The 23,468-nt window shown below is 41.2% G+C and overlaps 1 protein-coding gene across 3 annotated transcripts in view; it reads right to left on the reverse strand.

The window, feature by feature from the left end:
- Nucleotides 1-3,867: 3,867 nt before the first annotated feature.
- Nucleotides 3,868-23,468, reverse strand: part of spop (speckle type BTB/POZ protein) — a 134,292-nt gene continuing 114,691 nt past the window's right edge. For all 3 annotated transcript variants that reach the window (XM_085966281.1, XM_085966279.1, XM_085966280.1), the window contains 2 exons: nucleotides 20,485-20,627; nucleotides 3,868-5,956 (listed from right to left, as the gene is read on the reverse strand). In XM_085966281.1, the coding sequence (XP_085822407.1) occupies nucleotides 5,812-5,956; nucleotides 20,485-20,627 (288 nt within the window). In that variant the 3' untranslated portion in view covers nucleotides 3,868-5,811. The remainder of the gene's footprint in view (nucleotides 5,957-20,484; nucleotides 20,628-23,468) is intronic.

Here is a 23,468-nt window from a genome sequence, read left to right on the forward strand (position 1 = left end):
CAGCCTCCTTCAAATGAAAATTCCCTAATTATATGGGCTGAAATTCAGTTTCTACGAATAGATTCAAAAGCATACAAGTCAGTCCATTCAAAAATACATTTCCTACCTGTGCCAATTTGTTCTCATTCACTTGAGAGACAATTCTGAGCAAGTTTCACTTAAGAGTGGGGCCTCTTCCCATTACCGCCCCCTCACACCCCCCCCGCCCTACCCCAACATATTTGACTTGTATTCACAGTAGAAATAACATTTCCCATTAGCAGACAAATGCCTGCAATTTCTACAGGGATTCTCTCAATTTTTCACCCTGACTTCGGCGGAAGATCAGTGGAAACCCCAAGAAAAATGACAAACAGCCGCTTACACCAGTCTTCCGACATAGTTACAGCGATCATGAGAATGTTGGCAAGGACACCCAGAAAATTCCCCTGCTCTTCTTTGAATGGTACCATGGGATCTTTTAGGTCTATCTGAGAGAACACACTGAGCGTCGGTTTAATGTCTCATCTGAAAGATGATAATTTAGCACCCCCCCATTACTGTACTCTAATATCAGCCTGGATTCTGAACATAAATCATGAGAGAGCTTGGCTCAGAAACAGGAATGCCACAGAGCTGGGGCTGACACTTTGAGTGCACTTAATGAATACAAGTGTCAGAGGAAGTCATGATCGGAGAGGTAATCTTAGAGGTATACAAGATAATAAATGATACAGAAATATAAAGCAATAAAATGAAACAATTGGCATAAATTGCAACCAATCACGAATAAACAAAGCATCAGCAGGAGGAAAAGCACACAGCAACAAAGCCCAATTCAATATTTGAAAATGCAAGCTGGTACTCTAAATTGAGTGCCCCAGGCTTCCAACACCAAAGAAAACATTTTCCAGGGATTTTACTCTGAATAGTTAATTGTTTAAGGGCTCAGAAACATACTTCCATTGGTATGTTTCCAGATAACTGAAGTGTCAAATTAGCAGCTTGTTTGAGCAATTTGGTAGCCCTGCTTCTACTAATTGCGAGTTCGAGATTTAAAAAGTGATTTCATTGGCCAGTATTCAGATTCTTCTTTGTGGTACCCACCAATTGAATCAACTGCTTTTGGTTCAGTCAGGTTTCGTCAATTGGATAAGTGATTGGTAACTGAGCAAATAAGTGCTTATTTAAGCCATCACTAACTTTTGGCCCAAGATGTGTGTCGCCTACAAGGCCATGTTTTGAAAGGCATGGTTCGATGGATGCAGGCTAGATACACAACTATTAATTATACATATAGTGATGGTTAACAATATAAAAAATTGTAGAGGAATCAGGAGAGCTAAATCATTGGTAGATAATAGTTATTAACCAATGGTGCATCAGCTTTAACTGTCCACATCCATTCACCTTCAACATTGCATGGCTCTATAATGCCTGCAAGTTGAGTTTCTGTGATAAGGTCAGTCATCAGTACTCTGTTTTTAAACAAGTATCTTTCACATCAAATATAAAACCCATAGAATAGCATAAAAAGAATGTTATCTTTGTAACTACTCCTTTAAAAAGAAGTCTCGATGGTGACACTTGCTCTGTAAAACGTTTCTTGACTGAAAATCGAATGCCCTACTCTGTCAAGAAAGTAGAGTACTGAATTTGACATTTTACATTTGCAGTAGACGCAAATGCGATAATCACGTATGGTTTTAACATCACTGCGCATCATGAAGAAATAAACCCGAAACGTTTTTACAGCATGGATTTAAGCTTGACATTTAGCTGTGGGATGAAGTTTGAATCCATTTTTAAAAAAAAGCAAACCATTTGCTGTACCTGGATTTACACATTCATTCCTTTGAAAGTAGTTTGATATGATTTACCTTTCTGTATGCTCAGGGCTCAATGCCATTCTAAAGTTATAAGCAGGATCGCTCATACAAAGTGTTGAGATTACATTTCATAGTGCTATCTCTTGTAATTGCAAAAATAAATTGCTCTCTTAGGCCTAGTGAAAATGCAAATGTCCACACCAAGCCTTTTGATACCCATAATTTAACAATAAAGCAAAAAATTATAATTAATGTTTTTCACATCAGTAAAATATGCAGTATGTAAATGTGGTAACATCTGGTATAAAAGCTGCAACGCTGTGCACTTTGTTATAGTTTAATTGCGGTTTACAATGCTCTTGCAGGATAACTTTTTAAAAAAAAATGGCAATTGTAAAAAAAAAGCTGCAGAATTATATGATCAATGTGAGAGCATCAAGAAAATATGGGAGTCAAGAAATCACTTTAGCATAAATGAACAAGGAGTGCTGCTCCAGCCCAAAGGAAAGTTACTAAATGGTGGTATCCAATTTTCTTTATTCTGCGCATTTTTCTCATTACTATTTGTGTACAAATGAGATTCTTGAAAATCGATGTTCAACTGAACTATAAAAAAAAAGGACAACGCGGATGTTACAACCCTGAAGAGATAAAAAAATTAAAGGTTAGTGCTTTCATCAATGCCTAGCAACTGAACACAAACTGCAAAATACATGTACCTTCCACTTAAAAAAAAAAAAAAAAAAAATTTGCACCAACTGCCTTTGTTGTGCTCAACTTTAACATTTTGGTAGTAAAGCCTAGTAAAATAAAGAGTTTTGTCCAGACTTTGGCCCCAAGTTCGCGGTCGGTACGCCGTCATACTGCCTTTGAAATTGACCGCAAATTCAGGATTAACCGTTAAATCCCAAACTTGCGACTGCGCATTGGCTTCGCTGCACGTTTCACCTACCCATTCAAATCAACGAGCTGGCGAAAAGTTGGGCTAATTGCCCACCTGCTGCGCATTAATTACCCTGACATTTTTTATGTCTGGTGCAAACATTCGCAGGAGCCTGTTGCACAGAGTAGGGGGGGAGGAAGGATGAGAAAATTGTATTAGTTTATGCTAGAGAGGCACTGGTTCATGTCTGACCGGATACAAACTTTGAAAGAAACTTTAATTTGCTCGAGTTTGAAAACAGGGCCTTTTTGTGTCACCGTCTTTGCTGCCCAAAAGCCTTTTGTAGTTTCAGTTTAAACATTTCCCAATTTCTATTGATAGGATTTAATTCACTTTCATGATTTCCTCATGTTATCAGACATTTAAACTCTCAATTACTGTATAGATTATTTAAATTGATCAAAAGTTAGTCTAATAGAGGAGAAACAAATTCGATAGGACTATAATTAATTATAGTTTTGTGCATTATAATCTTGGTTTGTGCATTAAATAATATTGCAATGATCGTAATTAATTAATAAAACAACATTTCTGGCTGCTAAATTATTTTAAATGAGTTGTGGGCAAATCAGCAAGCTCCTGTTTCCTGATTGGCTAAGAGTCAGGAAAGGAGATGAGCACTGCCCCACGTGATCCCAGGCTCACATACACACAACGATGCGGCACAACTCTGCAACGTTTGTAAGCTGTTTTCCCCCCAAAGGGAGGTTCGCACGAGGTAAGTGCGGATTTCGTTCAAATGTTGGCGGCGTACACCTTGGCTACACCGCCGACCGCGAATTCAAGGCCTCATCTTTTCATGTTCTTGTATCCTGTTACTGGAAGGATTTTCAGTTAATCATGACCCCAAAAAAAGTTCATGCTGGACGTGACCAATTTTATCCAGCACTTCCCTGGATAAAGTTTTGTTTACAGAATTAGTGTGTGGAATGCAGCATAAGTCTAAACAACTCTAGTTAGCATTGCAGTACACACATGAAACAATGTTCAAAAACAAATTTGTGAAGCTCGATCAAGTATCTGAGAACATCAGAGATGGAAGGGTTTGAAACAGCAGTAATGGACATGCACCAGTGTAATATAATGGAATGAAGAATAAGCTGGTAGATAAAAGGACAAAATACATAGGTGACATTCTTTAATACATCAGCCTATCCTCATATCATTTTGCTATGTTCACATGAGCAATGAAAGCGGACCATACAGTTTATAGTTTCAGGAATGTAAAGCTATGCTGCCATCAGCTGTGGTGTACAGAGTATAGCTGAACTTTAAAACAAAATCATAAAGCATCACGATGCAAACTCAACCATAAGTTTCCAGTCTGATCTATGTTTTTTTTTACTCTGCACCATCCAGACAAACCATTTTCTTACTTTGGAGGGAATAAAAAGGGACAAGGAGCAGGACTGGGAGAAGACTGTCTGCTCAAACTCTTTGAAAGTGACAATTTATTCGGGCAGAGTAAGGGGAAAGACAGGTAGAAAAATGTATTTTAAGCTGTTGATAGCACAGCCAAACTTCACTGAAACTATGCCCGAGTTTCAGAACTAAATTTACAGGATGCAAAGATTGTTTGCGGCATCCATTTTCATCCAAAACATTTGTAAAATTGAGATCTCAACTGTGGTAACGGGACAATACAAGAGCCATTTTAAATCACCATCTCAAAAGGAGATCAGCCTTTTCAAATAAGTTTGAGGTGTCCTCAAAGCATAACATTACAAACACTACTGAATCAAATCAAAATAGCAGACTTTGCTCTAATAAATAAAAGTTTGGGAAAAAGATTTCAATACAAATTCTGTTTAAGTGACTAACTTTAAAAATAATAATTTCTGCACAAAATTTATTCACTAAACAAAAGTTGAACTTACTGTCAAAAATCATACAATTAATCAATGTTTCACAATATTATTTCGGGGGGGGTGGGGGGGGGGAAGATTTCCTCTGAAGAGGAAATACACAAAAGGCATTTCAATACAAAATAGTATTTTATTTATATTTTCCAAAGATTGGGGAGTTCACCATTTTAAATTTTGTTTCCCCACTTCTGAACAGCAATGAATCAAAGGAGGCAATGTAACCTGGGGACACGTCGTTATAAATTAACCGTTTCCTTCTTGGGTAGAAACAGTTGAGAGAGTGTTTGACAATAGCTTGAATTCAAGAGCTGAAGTAGGACTGGTTTTTCTTCATTGAACAAGAAAACATGTTCATCAACTCTTATTCCGTTTGCTAATCCATCCGAGAAAAATGCTAACACATTTTTCACACATTCTACACATGTAACCTCAGTATTCATTAGAAAACACATTTACACAGCCATAGCTCTTATGTATCTAAACACAGTTTAGCTTAGAATGCTAGGAGCACAAGAGGGTAAAGTCTAAACTGAACGGTTTCTTCCCATGTTTTTAAAATTTGACCCAAATGTGGTTTCATTTTTCCTTGTAAAAATGTTTTTATTATAATGATAATACAAGTGCTACTTAGACAGTTCTCTTGACTGTTGTCGCAAACGTGCACACTTTGGGTCAGATGTGGCTAAGGACACCAACATATTTGTGTTTTCACTGGAATAACAAAAGAAGCCCATTGACATCAACGGCATCCACAGCCTGGCTGCTTTTCTCCCCCTCCATTTAGAGGTTGTCCATTTGACTCTAGACGCCCCATCCATTTTCTTGTGCTGACAGAAGCTGGCTTCAAGTTCAAGAAATGAAGTAGTGCAAGTTAAACGGCCATCCTTTTCTTCGCCTTCGCCACCCCCCCCCCCCGCCCCATAATGAAAGCTTCTGGGCCAACATCTAAAAATATCCGTTAAAAAAAACAGCGGGAATCCGTTCAGCCAAGTCTAGGGGACACAAGACAATGCAGCAAAAGTTGTGTGTTTTGTTTTTCTCCCCAAAGTGCTTAGTGCAGAAAGGTCATTAGCACACCAAGCACGGTCTTTCCCACGGCGGGAAGCGCGTCAGAAAGCTTCATACATTGCATTGTGCAACATTGTGATCAGGTCAGTGCTGTTAAAATGATACGCTCCGTTTTCTAAATGTCACTTTAGGATTGCTTGAGCCGTTTGCGGGGAGGACCAAGGAAAGGACATTGAGCTGACGCTAGTGACCGGTAAGCTTCAGCCACCAGATGAGGGTGGGACAAGACCATAGACTTCCAGCCAGATGTTTCCATTACGTCAGATGCATGGCTATAAAAAGGTGAAAGAAAACAAAGTTAATTATATACACACACAAACGTACATAATAAGTCAATATATTAGTCTCCATTTCCAAGATAAGACGTCATTTTTCCAGTGTCCTGGCCAATATTTATCCCTCAATCAAAATAAAAAAAGAGACACACTATCTGGTCATTATCACATTGCTGTGCGCAAATTGGTGGCCATGTTTCCGACATTACAACAGAGATTACATTTCAAAAGTACCTCATTGGCTGTAGAGTGCTTTGGGATGTCCGGGGGTCATGACAGGCGCTTTATAAATGCAAGTGTTTCTTACTTTGCCGAAACTTAACTTTGCCAGTTTAATTCCCCTGTATACCCATGAGAATTGAAAATTGACCATGCAACCAAATTTGTATAAAGAAATGTAATAGTTATAACCGAGTGCTGCTTGTAGGTTACAGAATTAGGCTAAAACACTTTCAAAGTGGAACCATCCACTGCAAATCACTAATTAGCAATACCCAATTATGACACACACACACACACACACAGGTTTAAAAGATCACGATCAGTTAATGGGCTACAAACAGGAGTCCAAGTACATCCCTCAAACCCATGCAGATTACCAGCATTCAGGAGGAGAATCTGGAAAATACAGCAATTTGCACATATGTAGCAACAAATAATCACTCGTTCACAGCATAAGAGCAGATGATATGGCCCCTTCCATTTTGCTATAGCTACATTTTATACTAATACAAACTCTAACTTAATTTACAGTAGAATACAAAAATTCCAGAGCTGCTTAATTATTAATTATTGTGCCTCTTAATAATGTCTGTGAAAAGACAACTTTATTCTCTCTCTAAAGGTATGATTAGGTCCTGGATCAACACATGGAAACACAATGACTTGTACATAAAAACTCAGCTATAAAAGCCTCTTCTACCTTAACATTAATAAAATGTTTAGATTTGAGTCCACACAACTTTTTTTTTTTTTTTAATTACATAATGAATTAAAAACTTGTATTAAAAAGGTGTAAAGTCCTAGTGGACTACAAATCTGCTCTAGTTGACTTTGACAAATTTATGAAAGCCTGCAAGTGAAGGATTTCCTCTTTCATTTTCTTTCACTGGAGCGCAGTGTATTCTCCACGAGGCCAGAATCAATCAGTGTTTTTAGTATGACCATTAGACCAGAGGCTGCAAAAGTGACCAAATTATTCTGCAAAAAATCTATTTCGAATCGAATAGCAAGCCACATTAAATGGGAAAGTCAGAGGGCAATAAACAAGATGATCATTAGTGAAGTCATTAAATTCACTTAGAGGTATCAACTTGATTCAGTCGTTTCCATTCTGGCCTCCAAGTCAGAAGGTGGCTTAAGCCCCACTCCAGTACTTGAGCACAAAAATCTAGGCTGGCATTTCATGCTGCACTGTCACAAGTGCCATTTGACGCTAAACAAGGCCTCAACCTGCCTGTGTTGGTGGTTCAAGTAGATAGTGAAGGTTCCACGGCACTATTGGAATAACAGGCAGTACTCCCAGCCATCATTCTTCCATCAACCAAACCAATAAATGAACAGCTTGACTGATCGTTCATCTCACTGCTGTCTATGGGATCTTGCAGTGTGCCAAATGGCTGCCACACTTTGCTCCACACAACAGTTAATTTATTCTATGTGAGGTGCTTTGGGATATTTCTGAGAGATGTGATTAGATGTTACACATGTGCAAGTGTTCTTTCTTTACACAGGAAATGGATTTGTGGCTCAAACTGGTTTCACAGATTTAGGAGCTGACTTTATATTTCTACATTTGTAAGTCTGTGACCTCATGAAAGCAAACACGAGACTGGCAGTTAACTGTGTAGTCTTTTAATAGTAATGAAATATTTAGAAAAAGTTGCCCGCCAGTTATTAAATATTGTCACTAAATATTTGAAAACTTATTTTAAATAAGAGTTGTGTACAGCTTCTTCCCAGACAGAAATGCCCTTCATTCAAGGCCCAATTTGCAAATGCACAGAGGCCAATTTGCGATAATACATCTCACATACTGCACTCCAGACAAATTCCACAAATGTTATTTCTAAATACCAGAGAACTGCTGGTGGGGGTGTGGAAGAGACACTTTGGCCAGAAGGGCACCTCCTATACATATTCCGGTCATGTTCAACCCTTCTGGATAGCAGTCCATCAACCCGCAAGGAGCATGACCAGTCTTGCAATCCCAGAAGACCCAGCTCGGTGCTTCTTGTGCCTGCTTATCGGAAAAGGAAGGGCCTTCTTACAATGTACCTCCACCTGAAACTGGATGAATACCAAGGCTGTTCTTAAAGGCTCACTCAGCAGAAAACTGTCCCACCAGCACAGCACAGCAACCCACCTACCTACTGGTCACATGAAGGGCAATGATCTCAGCCAGCATGATAATGAGCATTTAGGGCCTTTTTCAGCTGTCCCCAAGTGTAACTAATTCCCAGAAACAGTATCATAACCATTCCAGCTGATCTTTGTCAATGCTTCACAAATGTGGTATGTCCTGCCATGCATTTCATTTATTGTGGTTAGTTAACAAAAAAAAAATTCATGCCAACAATGAGATCCTGACTACCATTCCATTTAAAACTCGAGGGAAATTTTGCATTGTGCATACAGTACGGTCAGTCGCAGGCAGACTGCCATGTGGGACTCAGTGGTGAATAAGGCAGAGAGCCGTAGCATCTTTTGTCACCTTCCAATTGGAAGGAAGAATGTGTATAGACTGGCTGGTTTGGGGAGGAGCTAACAGAAAGCTAAACAATGTTACTTTTGCTAGTATCCTCCCCACCCCCTTCCCAAGGGTGCTGACTCTCGCTAGGATACAGCCCAGAGAGGTACTGGCAGCTTGTGCGAGTCTTAGCAAGGAGTGTCAGTAGGTGATTCAATCATGAAGGCGTCACACCAAAGCCAATTACTCTTCTCACTCACACATCGAGTCACTGGACAGTGATTTGGGAGAGGGAACCCTGCCTCATTTTTCCTTCCTCGTGCATAGTTGGCAGAGGGAAAGAGTAGCCCCAATTGGTGTCCTGGTTGAGATCAGCATAGACCAGGATGTAAACTTAGCCTGTATGGCTTAATATTAAACCAGACTACATCATCACAGGCCACAAGACTACTGGGCAGCTAAGCTAACAAATGTTAATTTAAAAAATATTTTCAACAAATTGCAATATAAAAATATACTGAAAACAATAACCTTGAAAATGCACTCTAGAAACTATTCAACATAAAATGTTCAGATGCCTATCAAAACAAATGGGAAAAATACATTCCTAAGCATTTGACAGGAAGAACATTTAACTTTTATTTTGTCATGAAAGTAACAAGAGCAGCAGGCTTTGGCTTATCAGAATCCTCCAGTCCGGAGGGGCTGGTGGGGGGGAACTTGCTAGATCAGTGAGGAAAGATAGCAATAATGCCAGAAACTTAACACAATCATGCAAAATAAAACGTCTACTCCAGGCAGTGTTAGTGTTATGGATTTAAAAATAAACTGGTTCAAAAATCTGAAATCTTAATTTTTCATTCCTACTCAATCTTATATTTCCCTAGGGGAAGTCTACCATATCACAGAATTTGAGTTTTTAATTTGACACATCTTGTTTGTACTTAGATTAACAAACTAGGATATCTTTCCAATGGGGAAGCCTTACAGAAATACCAAACCTAACAAGCAGATGTAGATTTAAAAAAAAAAATCTTTTTAACTGCAAGTACATGATTGTACTTTGCAGTTTTCTTTGAGCCGAAAGTTCCCTTTCGAAAACCAAAATGGTTCTTGGTTGCACGCTGCTGCTGGGGACTGCAGACAGACCACGGGTTTCAGACTTGAGTGGTATTCCAGGTCTGTATTAAAGCAGCACACTGCAAACAGTCTGGGCATTCAGCGCTCCTCTCACCTTTTGGCAAAAATGCCTGGTTTGTTCTCCCAAACAGTTTAGTGGGGGAACTTGACAGTCAAGTTTCAAATCAGCAAGATGTTCTTACGGACAAAATGCAAGATCAACCTTGAGTGATGTTCATCTTCAAACTTTACAGCCTCGGCTCGGTAGCTTGTAGGTCAGGTAAAGCTGTCAATGGTTTCTTAGTCTCTCCCTATACTCAAGATAGCTTCCCTAAGGTGTGACCGTGACGGTTTAGGCAGAGGTGAGTGTGGGGTAGATTTGATTGTTTTCTTCACTGAGGACAAGGATAGAAGTTTCTTCGGCGGGGAGGAAGGGAGAGAAAGGGGGAACAATATAAATGGCAAGAACTTTTCACTGAAATTATACTGCTAGAGTTTTGGTTGACTATCCATCCAGCAAACTACAATTTAAAATGACCGTAGTTAATCCCCAGTAGCGAACATTCACATGTAATAGCTTCTCTTCCAAACAAATTCTACTTCCTTTTCGAAAAAGGTTAGTTTTGTCATTCCCCAAACTAACATCGTTTCAAAGCTGGAAATAATGTGATCTTGCAGCTCTGCCACCTTATTTTATAATGGCATTATAAAAATACAAGAACGTCTTGTTCTAATTATCCCTCTCCATTAACTTAAATGTCAAGTTTCCCTTAGAACAAATTTACAAGAAAATCCTTTTATGCTCTCTAAACACAGTTGTCACTGCACATTAAATATTACTGTGATCAAATCTCCAACAAAGTATTCACAAGTTTACTTCTATGCAGAGCCCCTTACCACACCACAATTTCACTACCATCACCTTTTCACTTCCCCCATTCAGCTTGTGCTCCAAGGATAAACTTTCACGATTCCATTTTACCTCAAAATGGGATGCATACATTTTGAATTATTTCTCCAAGAATCCTTCGTCAATACCAATGTGCCAACTTTCATCAACTTTTAGCAATGCAGTGCTAGAACACATAACTCAAAATAGAGGTTGACTTTAAAAGGCCCTAATTAGACCTGATGCCGAGCGAGAGAGAAAATGGGCTAAGAACAGTTGATTCCTAACGTGATAGACCAATCCTTTACTTGGAGGACAAAACAACCAGAAGGCAGGAAAAGATCAGTTTAAAACTGAAATGGAGAACAAGCAGAGCGGAGCAAGATCAAGTTTTAGGCTGTATTTGATGCCAACTTAACAGAACCAGAGAGAAGCAAAATGCTGTAACCAGATTAAATTAGTGATCATAGCCCAGAAGCTTAACATTGAACTTACAAAGAAAGACTGCAGACCCAGTCTTTCCCACTATATATACCATTTCTGGCGCAAAGACTTTAATTATATACAGGAAAAATACAGTGCAAAAATAGGTTTGTACTCAACCTTAATTGTGATTTTAGAATTTATATTGCTTGCTGGTTTACATTTGATACATTAACATAAGAAATAGGAGCAGGAGTAGGCCAATCGGCCCCTCGAGCCTGCTCCGCCATTCAATAAGATCATGGCTGATCTGATCCTAACCGCCAATCTACTATCACAGAACCATCTCCTGAATCTAACAGAATTAGACACACGAAATAGCAGCAGGATCAGGCTACACGGCCCCATGGCCCGCTCCGCTACCCACAGGGCCATGTCCAATCCGAACCTAGACTCATGTCCAAATTCCTGCCCGCTCCCCGGAACCCTTAATTCCCTTTACTTCTAGGAAACTGTCTATTTCGGTTTTAAATTTATGTAATGATGTAGCTTCTACAGCTTTTTGGGGCAGCATATTCCATGGACCTACCACCCTCTGAGTGAAGTAGTTCCTCCTCATCTCAGTTTTGAAAGAGCAGCCCCTTATTCTAAGACTATGCCCCCTAGTTCTAGTTTCACCCATCATCGGGAACATCCTCCCCGCATCCACCCGATCCGACCCCTTCACAATCTTATATGTTTCAATAAGATCGCCTCTCATTCTTCTGAACTCCAATGAGTAGAGTCCCAATCTACTCAACCTCTCCTCATATGTCCATCCCCTCATCCCCGGGATTAACCGAGTGAACCTTCTTTGTACTGACTCGAGAGCAAGTATGTCTTTTCTTAAGTATGGACACCAAAACTGTATGCAGTATTCCAGGTGCGGTCTCACCAATACCTTGTACAACTGAAGCAATACCTCCCTATTTTTATATTCTATCCCCCTAGCAATGAAAGCCAACATTCCATTGGCCTTCTTAATCACTTGCTGCACCTGCATACTAACCTTTTGAGTTTCGTGCACCAGGACCCCCAGATCCCTTTGTACTTCAGTACTTTCCAGTTTCTTGCCATTAAGATAATAACTTGCTCTACGATTTTTCCTGCCAAAGTGCATAACCTCACACTTTCCAGTATTGTATTCCATCTGCCAAATCTCTGCCCACTTACTTAGCCTGTCTATGTCCCCTTGCAGGTTTTTTATGTCCTCCTCACTCACTACTTTCCCTCCCATCTTAGTATCATCTGCAAACTTTGATATGTTACACTCGGTCCCCTCCTCCAAATCGTTAATATAGATTGTAAAGAGTTGGGGACCCAGCACTGACCCCTGCGGAACACCACTAGTTACTGATTGCCAGTCTGAGAATGAACCATTTATCCCAACACTCTGCCTTCTGTTAGATAGCCAATCCTCTATCCATGCCAGAATATTACCCCCAATCCCGTGATTTTTTATCTTAAGCAATAATCTTGTGTGGCACCTTGTCAAATGCCTTTTGGAAGTCTAAACACACTATGTCCACTGGTTCCCCTTTATCCACCCTATATGTTACTTCCTCAAAGAACTCCAGCAAATTTTTCAAACATGACTTCCCCTTCCTAAAACCATGCTGACTTTGTCCTATTAACTTATGATTATCCAAATGTCCTGTTACGGTCTCCTTAATAATGGACTCCAAAATTTTACCTACCACAGATGTTCGGCTAACCGGTCTATAGTTTCCAGCCTTCTGTCTACTGCCCTTTTTAAATAAGGGTGTTACATTAGCAGTTTTCCAGTCTGCCGGGACCTTTGCCGAGTCCAGGGAGTTTTGGAAAATTATTACCAATGCATCCACAATCCCTACCGCCACTTCCCTCAAGACCCTAGGATGTAAGCCATCAGGTCCAGGTGATTTATCCGCCTTGAGTCCCATTATTTTACCGAGTACCACTTCCTTAGTGATTTTGATCGTGTTTAGCTCCTCCCCCCCTTTAGCCCCCTGTTTGTCCAGTGTTGGGATATTCTTAGTGTCTTCTACTGTAAAGACTGATGTAAAATATTCAGTGTTTTTGCCATCTCCATATTTCCCACCATTAATTTCCCGGTCTCATCCTCTAAGGGACCAACATTTACTTTAGCCACCCTTTTTCTTTTTATACAACTATAAAAACTCTTACTATCTGTTTTTATATTTTTTGCTCATTTACTTTCAGAATCTATCTTCCCTTTCTTAATCAATCTTTTTGTTATTTTTTGCTGTCTTTTAAAGTTTTCCCAATCCTCTATCCTCCCACTAGATTTGGCTACCTTATATGCCCTTGTTTTTAGTCGAATACTATCCTTAATTTCTTTACTTAGCCACGGATGGCTGTCTTTTCTTTTACACCCTTTTTCTTCTCAGTGGAATATATATTTTTTGGAAGTTGTAAAATAACTCCTTAAATGTACACCACTGATCATGTATCGTCTTACCCTTTAATCTATTTTCCCAATCCACTCTACTCAATTCCGCTCTCATACCTTCATAGTCTCCTTTATTCAAGCTTAGCACGCTTGTTTGAGATCCAACCTTCTCACCCTCTAATTGAATATGGAATTCAACCATGTTATGGTCACTCATTCCAAGGGGATCCTTTACTAGGACATTTTTAATTAATCCTGTCTCGTTACACAGGACCAGATCTAAGGTTGCTTGCCCCCTGGTCGGTTCAGTTACATACTGCTCAAGAAACCCATCCCTAATACACTCAATGAACTCATCCTCAAGGCAGCCCTGCCCAATTTGATTTGTCCAATTAATATGATAGTTAAAATCCCCCATAATTATAGATGTTCCCTTATTACAAGCCTCAACTATTTCCTGATTGATACTCCGTCCAACAGAGTTGCAACTGTTCAGAGGCCTATAGACTACGCCCACTAGTGTTTTTTTCCCCCTTATTATTCCTTATCTCCACCCAAACTATTTCATTATCCTGATCTTTTGACCCAATATCATTTCTCTGTATTACAGTGATTCCTTCCTTTATTAACATAGCCACCCCACCTCCCCTTCCTTCCTGCCTGTCCTTCCTGATCGTTAAATAACCTGGTATGTTTAATTCCCAGGCATTGTCACCCTGCAGCCATGTTTCTGTAATGGCCACAAGATCATACCCATATGTAGTTATTTGTGCCATTAACTCGTCTATTTTGTTACGAATGCTACGTGCATTCAGATAGAGAACTTCTCACCCTCGTCTACCTTTGACACTTAGTAAATTGTATTAAACGTCATTCTTTGATCATGCTAGACTTGTACATGCCTTACCATCCCCAATATGCTGGGTGACCAATGAATAAATATACTAAAATTTAGATCTACAAACCTATAAGAAGTGTGCTGCAGATCACACATTATGCTGCCTAAATTATTCTTAAAAACTTAATTGTAAATCCCTAAACCTTCATATGGCATAACTTAGTAGGTACAATGTGAAAGCATGGCTTCTTTTACAGTACTTGTTTATCGTCACAATATAGGATTTTCACATGAAATGTAATATGAACATTGCTGATGTAGTTTTACGATCAGAAATCATTTTAAAACATTCAGCAATACTCGGGGTCAGTACCCTACATAAATGTATGCAAAATAATAAATCTAATTATAAATAAAAATGGGGTAAGCAACAAAAAAAAGTGCATATTTTTCAAAGATGATCACCATTCGTAGCTCCTAACATCCTGCTAGCTTTTAGGCAGATTTCCATTGAAACAAGTAAATATTTGGGAACACAGCAAAATACACACAGCAGATTCCCAACACGGTCTACTCCAAATAAACTCATACCTAATGTCATCAGTTTGATCCAAGCACAGAATTCTAATGTGCTAGGGTAGTCACCAAGCAAGCCAACAAAAAAAAATTATTGGAAATACAAATCTTTCATTCAAGTACCAAATCTCCCACCGAATGACCTTCGTGTACCCAGTATAACTGTACCTAGATACAGGCTACCTTCATCACTCATTGAAGAATATACCATTAAGTTTATATATTCTGCTTTGTTCATGTTAAAATTTGAATAATTACATAAATATAACTATTTTTAAGATGGAGTTTACAGAAATCCTGATCTAAGCGTAAAGTTTTATTCTCAAACTGGGATTCAACTGTATAAAAACATTAACACGGAATTCCAATCTGTCCCAAGTACTGACATCATTATTTAGGTTACGGAAAAGTCTGCTTTATGTGAGGTTTTGATCTATTCTGACTTTCATCTATTATGGCATGCCACAGGATTGTATTATTCTTCATTGCCATCAACCTAGTGAAAGTGAAACTCCAAAAATAGTCATCTAACTTCCATCTCCAATAGGTACTGAAGGAAAAGCCCTCCCTCTATTCTTCAGATTCATTCTGCACCCACTCCTGAAAATAAATCTTGATCCCTGAAGCCATTATCATAAGGTCACCAATGAGCTGCAAAGAGCATCTTCCTTCCCTGCATGTTTTATAAACAGTTTTATCCCATGTCACCCCAAGCACATAGAGGTGGTAAGCTTATCTATTTCCAAAAATACTGCTTTAAACTGCCTCCAGAGTTTACTAGTTTTATTTGTTTCTCATTTAATGGGAGGTTCAAATTTGGTTTTAGTGGAATTATATCAATGTTCAAATTACAACCAGTTAATAAAGGTAAACAATGTGAAACATTAAAACGTGGCATCACATTTGACACCTGATCCAAATTGCATCTCTTCAAGTAGAACAGTACATTTGTTATTTGATGTTTCTATTTTCAGAACAACCATTTAACAGTTACATGTTGTGCAGGATGGGAAGTAAATTATCAGCAACATGTGAAAAAGGTTTTCTAAGCAGTGTTTACTGCAAACTAGTACAGGAAACTCTCGATTTACCGGCACCTAAATAACCAGAAACCTAGGTTAACCGGCAAAATTCAGGAGTAGGTTCAGGTAAGTTTTACTTCATATTAGTGGCCGTTCCTCGATCTGTGGCTGTGCAATCGGGGTTGCTGCACATGTTGCTAAGCAACAGGGATGCTTGGTCTGTGGCCGGGGTTCCTGCACATGTTGCTAAGCAACAGGGAAGCCTGGATTTGTTGCTGTGTATGGAGCTCTCGTACCTTTTAATTATACCACTCTGTAATCCGGGCTTTGATAAACCGGCACCACGCCGGTCCCGGATAAAAAAAAGTTTCCTGTAATTCAGTTTGCATAGTGTCAAATTGCAGTTCTATAGTTACAGTTTTATAACTAGTTACCATGGTAGAAAAGCTCTTAATGTTAAAGTAAAAGTATATAGTAAACACAAACTGAAGCCGTAGCTCCTATTGCTTTAATTTGCATTTTGTAATATTGATATGCATAACTCCAGTTGGCTCTCAAATGTTCCTTTACCAGAATTTTTCCCACCTTCTGATATCTGGAAAACCCCTGAAATTTGTCGATATATTTTAGACACTGCAGCTTTCCACACTGTACTGTTACACATCCATAAACCACCCCAACTGAAAAACATCTAGGAATTGGGGTGCAGAGGTGTAACCATCTATTTTAAATGCATGATTTTGAAGAAAAAATCAAATCAATCAAAATCAAATCAACTTTTATTGTCATTGTTAGTGCACAAGTGCAGTACAACGAAATGTAGGCTTGCGGCTCCCGAGAGTGTACATTTAGATTAAGACATTTAAACATTCAACATTCATTTGGCTTGTAATACATTAACATAAACATAACCATAATCAAGTGCATTGGCAGATGTGCAGGCTTTAGAGTTTATTTGTGGAGTTCAGTAGGATGACAGCCCTGGGAAAGAAGCTGTTCCTAAATCTGGTCGTACGGGTGCGAATGCATCTGTAGCGTCTCCCAGATGGCAGGAGGGCGAACAGACTGTGGTTGGGGTGGGTAGGGTCTTTGATGATGGACCGTGATCTCCGTAAACAGCGTTTCTGGTATATGTGCTCTATGGTCGGTAGCCGGGTGCCGGTAATGCTTTGGGCAGTTTTGACTACCCGCTGCAGGGCTTTCCGGTCATAGTAGCTACAGCTGCCATACCATACTGTGATACAGTTTGTCAGGATGCTCTCTATTGTGCAGTGGTAAAAGTTAGAGAGGATCAGGGGTGACAGGTTACATCCCTTCAGCCTCCTTAGGAAATATAGGCGCTGCTGGGCCTTCTTCACCAGAGAGGAGGTATTGAGGGACCAGGAGAGGTCTTCCGTGATGTGGACTCCGAGGAACTTAAAGCTGTCCACCCTTTCCACCACAGCCCCATGGATGTGGATGGGGGTGTGACTTCCGCCTTTAGACTTCCTGAAGTCCACAATGATTTCTTTGGTTTTCTTGATGTTAAGGGCCAGGTTGTTATCGGCGCACCACTTCACGAGATGCTGGACCTCCTCCCTGTAGGCTGACTCATCGTTGTTGGTGATCTGGCCTACCACCGTGGTATCACCCGCAAACTTGATGATGGTGTTGGAACCATGAACAGCCACACAGTCGTGGGTGAAGAGGGAGTAGAGGAGGGGGCTCAGCACACATCCTTGTGGGGCCCCCGTGTTCTGGGTCAGGGGGGGGGGGGGGGGGGGGGAAGGTGTGGTTACCTAATTTGACAGACTGGGGTCTGTTTGTTAGGAAGTCCAGGGTCCAGTTGCAGAGGGAAGTGTTCAGGCCAAGAGTTTGGAGGCCAGCTTGTTGGGGACGATAGTGTTGAATGTTGAGCTGTAGTTTATGAACAGCATTCTGATGTAGGTCTCCTTACCATCTAAGTGATTCAGTGCCGAGTGTAGAGCAGTTGTGATTGCATCCTCCGTTGATCTGTTTGCATGATAGGCAAACTGGTGTTGGTCAAGAGAGGCGGGAACACTGGCTTTGATGTGAGCCAGGACCAGTCTCTCGAAACACTTCATTATGATGGGTGTGAGTGCGACAGGTCGATAGTCGTTCAGGCACGTCACAGCCGTTTGCTTTGGCACAGGAATAATGGTAGCGGTCTTGGAAGCATGTAGGGACTACGGCCTGGGCCAATGACAGATTGAAGATGGCGGTGAAGACATCAGCCAGCTGATCAGCACATTCCTTGAGTACCCGTCCAGGGATGCTATCCGGTCCAGCAGCCTTTCGTGTGTTCACTCCGCGTAGAACACCCCTTACGTCGGAGGTCGACAGTGAGCACCTGGTCTTCCGGGGGTGGCAAGGCTTTGGTAGCCGGCTCCCTGTTGTCCCTGTCGAAGCGAGCGTAGAAGTCGTTAAGCTCCTCCGGAAGGGAGGCATCGCTAACCGGGGGGCTGGTGTTTTTGCCCTTGTAGTCAGTGATGGACTGGATGCCTTGCCACATGCGCCGGGGGTCAGAGTTGTTGCGGAAATGATCCTCTATCCGCAGTGTCTGTTTCCTTTTGGCAGTCCTGATCCCCTTTTTTTAAGGTTGGTCCTAGCTGCACTGTAAGCCGCTGCGTCGCCAGATTTAAATGCTGCGTCGCATGCTTTCAAAAGTGAGCGGACCTCTCCGTTCATCCAGGGTTTCTGGTTGGGGTATGTCCTGATATTTTTATGGGTCGTGACGACCTCGACGCAGCTGTTAATGTAGAATAGCACGGTGGATGCGTATTCCTCGATGTCATTATGGGCAAACATGCCCCAATCAGTGCGTTCGAAGCAATCCTGAAGCTCCGATACTGCCCCCTCTGGCCATACTTTCACTGCTCTCACTGATGTTCTCCCTCTTTTGATGAGCGGTTTGTATGCCGGGGCTAGAAACAGGGAGAGGTGGTCAGACTTCCCAAGGTGGGGGCAGGGAATGGCCTTATAAGCATCTACAATGCTCGTGTAGACTTGATCCAGAGTGTTCTCCCCTCTTGTGGGGCAGGAAACATTCTGGTGGAATTTCGGTAGTACAGTTTTTAGGTTTATGTGATTGAAGTCCCCCGCGACGATAAAAGCTCCGTCTGGGTGCGCAGTTTGTTGTTCGCTGATGGCCCTGTAGAGGTCCTTCAGTGCTAGTTTGGCATTAGCGTGTGGTGGGATGTAGACCGCAGTGATAACAGCCGTGAATTCCCGAGGCAGGTAGAAGGGTCTGCACCTTACCATGAGGAATTCCAAATCAGCCGAGCAGGATCTATCGATTATGTCCGTGTTAGTGCACCAGACATTTAGTGTAAATGCACAAACCGCCTCCCTTGCTCTTACCGGAGTCTGCAGTTCTGTCGGCACGGAAGACCGTGCGTCCTTCTAGTTGGATGGTGGTGTCAGGGATGCCGTTGTTCAGCCAGGTCTCTGTGAAGATCATGGCGCAGCATTCCTTTGTCCTTTTCTGTGTGGAGAGATCCAGTTTGATCTCATCCATTTTGTTTTCCAGTGACCTGACGTTGGCCAGGAAAATACTTGGGAGGGAGGGTTTGTGTGGGGCCCTCTTCAGCCTGTTTTGGATACCGGCCCTCTTACCCCGCTTCTGCTTGCGTTCCCTGCGCGGTCTGCGCCGACTTCCGGCTGGGGAAGGACGCCACGCTGGTCCCGGGGGTCGGGCGATGTCGGGAGGCAGATCAATGTCGCCGAGTGTGAGCCGCACGCAGTCGGCCCCGATGTCTAGGAGCGTCTGCCGGCTGTACGGTAGGTCTGCCCTCAATTCCCGTATCAGCAGAGTCCAGAAGAGACTCAGAAGGAGGGTGAAAACGCTCAGTCTCGGGAGAGACAAAGCCGCTGCGTCCGTGCGCACCGCCATCTTAGGATGGTTCTGATTCAGAGGATACCAGTTTGAAGCTTTAAATGATTTACTTATATTTGAAGCTAAAAATCAGGGTTTGAAGTTTAAGACTTACTTTTAGTCCAAACTTTGAAATATCAAGAAAACTAAAAAAGATGAAGCTACAAACTAGAAAAAAGTTAATGCCAATTGTATCAAGCACAGGCAACTATACAAAGCCATTTGTAATGGGACATGCCAGTCGTCAGTGTGTTTGATACATATTATTGGGCTCATGAAGGTAGGGGGGTGACAATGGAGAATGAGACTTTTCCATTTTGGGCATTCAATGTCAACATCAAGCATTCCTAAATGCAGGGTAAAGCTCCCTCAATAACTTACTTAGCTTTAACCTCAGAAGAGTAACCCTAGCTGCAACATTGTGAGGTTTTCATTCCCACACTAGCTATCCTTGTGGCTAAAGTGAGACTGCCAAATTGGGCTAAACTATGGGCAGTTTGGTGCTGTGTGCCTCCAGGATTGATTTCATCCAAGACTCAGAGGAGCAGCCTTAAGTCAAACCGAGTTAGAGACGAAAGGGCATAGTGCTGACCCCGTGACAGCCAGCCTGTATGCACAATTAAAAAAGTTATAATTTGTTACGGCACTGAATTTTGGTACTCACTAGTTTATGAAGTCTACTGCTTGAGTTTTGAGTTGATCTGCACTGTGTAGATCTGCCAGGATTAAAATTTCTGCTGCATTTTCCACAGACAGATTGCTGCAGAGAGCATCCTCACACATCACCTTCAAGCGCTCCAGAGCGTACTGAAACAAGAGGAGATTGGATCATTTAGAAACATAAGATCAGGTAAATATTAAGTTACTGTAGTTCAGTTATTGCCACTGAAACTGGTTAAAAACACAATTGCCTTTTTGTAAAATATAGTGACCACTGAAAAAAATCTTACCGTATATCCAACCATATCCATTTCTTACTCCGATCAAAGCTACATACTCAACCTTAACTGAGTTTCTGAATTTAGTTTCTGCAACGTTAAAATGCATGCATTGTACCAGACTGAATTTTGGGACTTAGTGACCAGCTACCTGACCTGGTTAAACTCTAAATGCAATGTCCAAAATCATTCTCATTTAGCCACTTGTATGGTTGCAGTATTCAACTTCAAAATGGATAGCACAGGCCTCCAGAACCATGGTCAACAAAGTACCAAGTACCAAAAACAAATAATGGAACGAGAACACATTTATGAATTCACATAATATTTTTACAAACTAATCTGATCATGCAGCACTAATTATGTTGCAAAAATATAACTACAATCTCAAATGGGATAACAATTCAGAAATCTACAAAAAACATCTGACATTCAGATCGTTGTATAATATAAATAATCACTTTGCACTACTTATACAGCTATGATTGTCATCAGTGAAGCATCAAACGATTCATAACTACTAAACAATCTCAAGCTCTACTGCTGCACAAGGTTCAGTGCGTACAATGGGCTCAAATCATTAATGTTTGTTGAGAACAGGCACTGTTCTATAAAGATATCATATGATGATCATACTATATACAGGAAACTCTCTTAACCGGCACCTAAATATCCGGAAATCTCTCAACCGGCAAAATTCAGGAGTAGGTTCAGCTAAGTTTTACTATATATTAGTGGCCGTGTAGCCGGGGTTCCTGGATCTGTGGCTGTGTAACCGGGGTTCCTGCACCTGTGGCCGTGCAACAGGGATTCCTGGATCTGTGGCCGTGTAACCGGGACTCCTGCACAAGTGCCGTGTAACCGGGGCTCCTGGACCTGTGGCCGTGCAACAGGGACTCCTGGATCTGTGGCTGTGTAACCGGGACTCCTGCACAAGTGCCGGGTAACCGGGACTCCTGGATCTGTGGCCGTGTACGGGGCTCTCGTACCTTGGTTAAGTATACCTCTCTGTAATCCGGACTTTTTGATCAACCGGCATCACGCCGGTGCCGGATAAAAAAAAAAAGTGTTTCCTGTAACATAAAATATTTTTAGTTCAATATGCTTACAGGCCTGCTTCTCACAACGTGACCCTGGGAAAACATGCTACCAACGGAGCTTGTAATTTTCTTTGAACAGTTGATTTGGCACCAGCAGCCAACCGGCAGAATGGGCAAAATTGTTATCCAAGACAAAAGGAAGTTAAATTGGGCACAGAAGCCTCCATCCCTAAATGGCGGAAGAGGCATCTGCAATGTGGCTGGTGCATCTTTATGACAGAGGTTTTGCAAACATTCCTTGCCCATCAGTCACACTCTAGCCAGTGAGTGAGAAGAGTTTATGTTCAGTTAAATACCAGATCTTGCTGGAGCATCAATATTCTTGTAGCAAGTCAGATCATGCTGAATTCCTAAGTGCTGATATTCAAGTCGGCCGTACAATTTTCTTTAAATAGCCATGCAACAATGGGCAATAGGTGTCCTACTTGAAAAAACGTGTGGTATTTTCAACACAAATTTTAAAACTGGTGTCAGCTATTCGCCATGGCAGGCCAATAATCAACGTGGGCTGCAGTGGGCCATTACGTAAAATTACATTACAAGTTTCCCAAATTTTGTTCATTCAAATCTGCAATCAAACTTCAAAGGAAACGGTTATCTATAAGCCTCAGGACGATAACCATCAGCAACACTGAAGCATCGCAACTTCTACCCCTCAAGCACCATATCTATTCTTTCTTAGCAAAAATCCAGTTTGAGTTAAAATGCAAATGATCGATACCAGCGAATCAATATAATTGTAAAGGAATCAGAACTTCAAAATGCATCAAGTAGGGAAAATTTCTGTATTATAACATTTTAATGTGACCAGGTAGAACGTACAATGTGCATTAAATAGTTCTATTGTCTTGGCACCACGAGGTAACAAATACATAAAATGTGTAGAGATATTTAGTTTCGATAAGAGATGCCACTACCAGCAATCAGAATCTTTGAAGTAACACTGACGGAGTTTGAAGATTGAGGGAAGTAAGCAAATTTAACATCTCTAATGGCTGAACCCTCAAGTTATCCATTGTTTAAAAGTACTGAAACATAGAAACAGAGGATAGGAGCAGGAGTAGGCCATTCGGCCCTTCGAGCCTGCTCCACCATTCAATGAGATCATGGCTGATCATCCAAATTCAGTACCCGGTCCCTGCCTTCTCCCCATATCCCTTGATCCCTTTAGCCTTAAGAAATATATCCAACTCTTTCTTGAATATACTTAATGAACTGGCCTCCACCGCCCTCTGTGGCAGAGAATTCCACAGGTTCACCACTCTCTGGGTGAAGAAATTCCTCCTCATTTCAGTCCTAAATGGCTTACCCCTTATCCTTAGACTATGACCCCTGGTTCTGGACTCCCCCGCCATCAGAAACATCCTTCCTGCATCTAGTCTGTCCAGACCTGACAGAATTTTATAGGTTTCGATGAGATACATAGGAGAACCAAACAAGATGATGGTCCATAATTTGCGGCTCATAAGGGCTGCGCAGATTCTGGGTTTTCCAACGCATCCCCGGGAAAAGGGCGGAGAGTTGGGCTATTTGCCCAATTACTGCTCAGCGAATGTCCAGGAAATTCTTACGCCTGCTTTTACTCGCGTAAGTTTAAAAAACCAAAAATA

This window comes from Somniosus microcephalus, chromosome 24, assembly GCF_052327205.1.
Source record: "Somniosus microcephalus isolate GS21.2 chromosome 24, FLI_Smic_1.0, whole genome shotgun sequence".
NCBI lineage: Eukaryota > Metazoa > Chordata > Chondrichthyes > Squaliformes > Somniosidae > Somniosus > Somniosus microcephalus.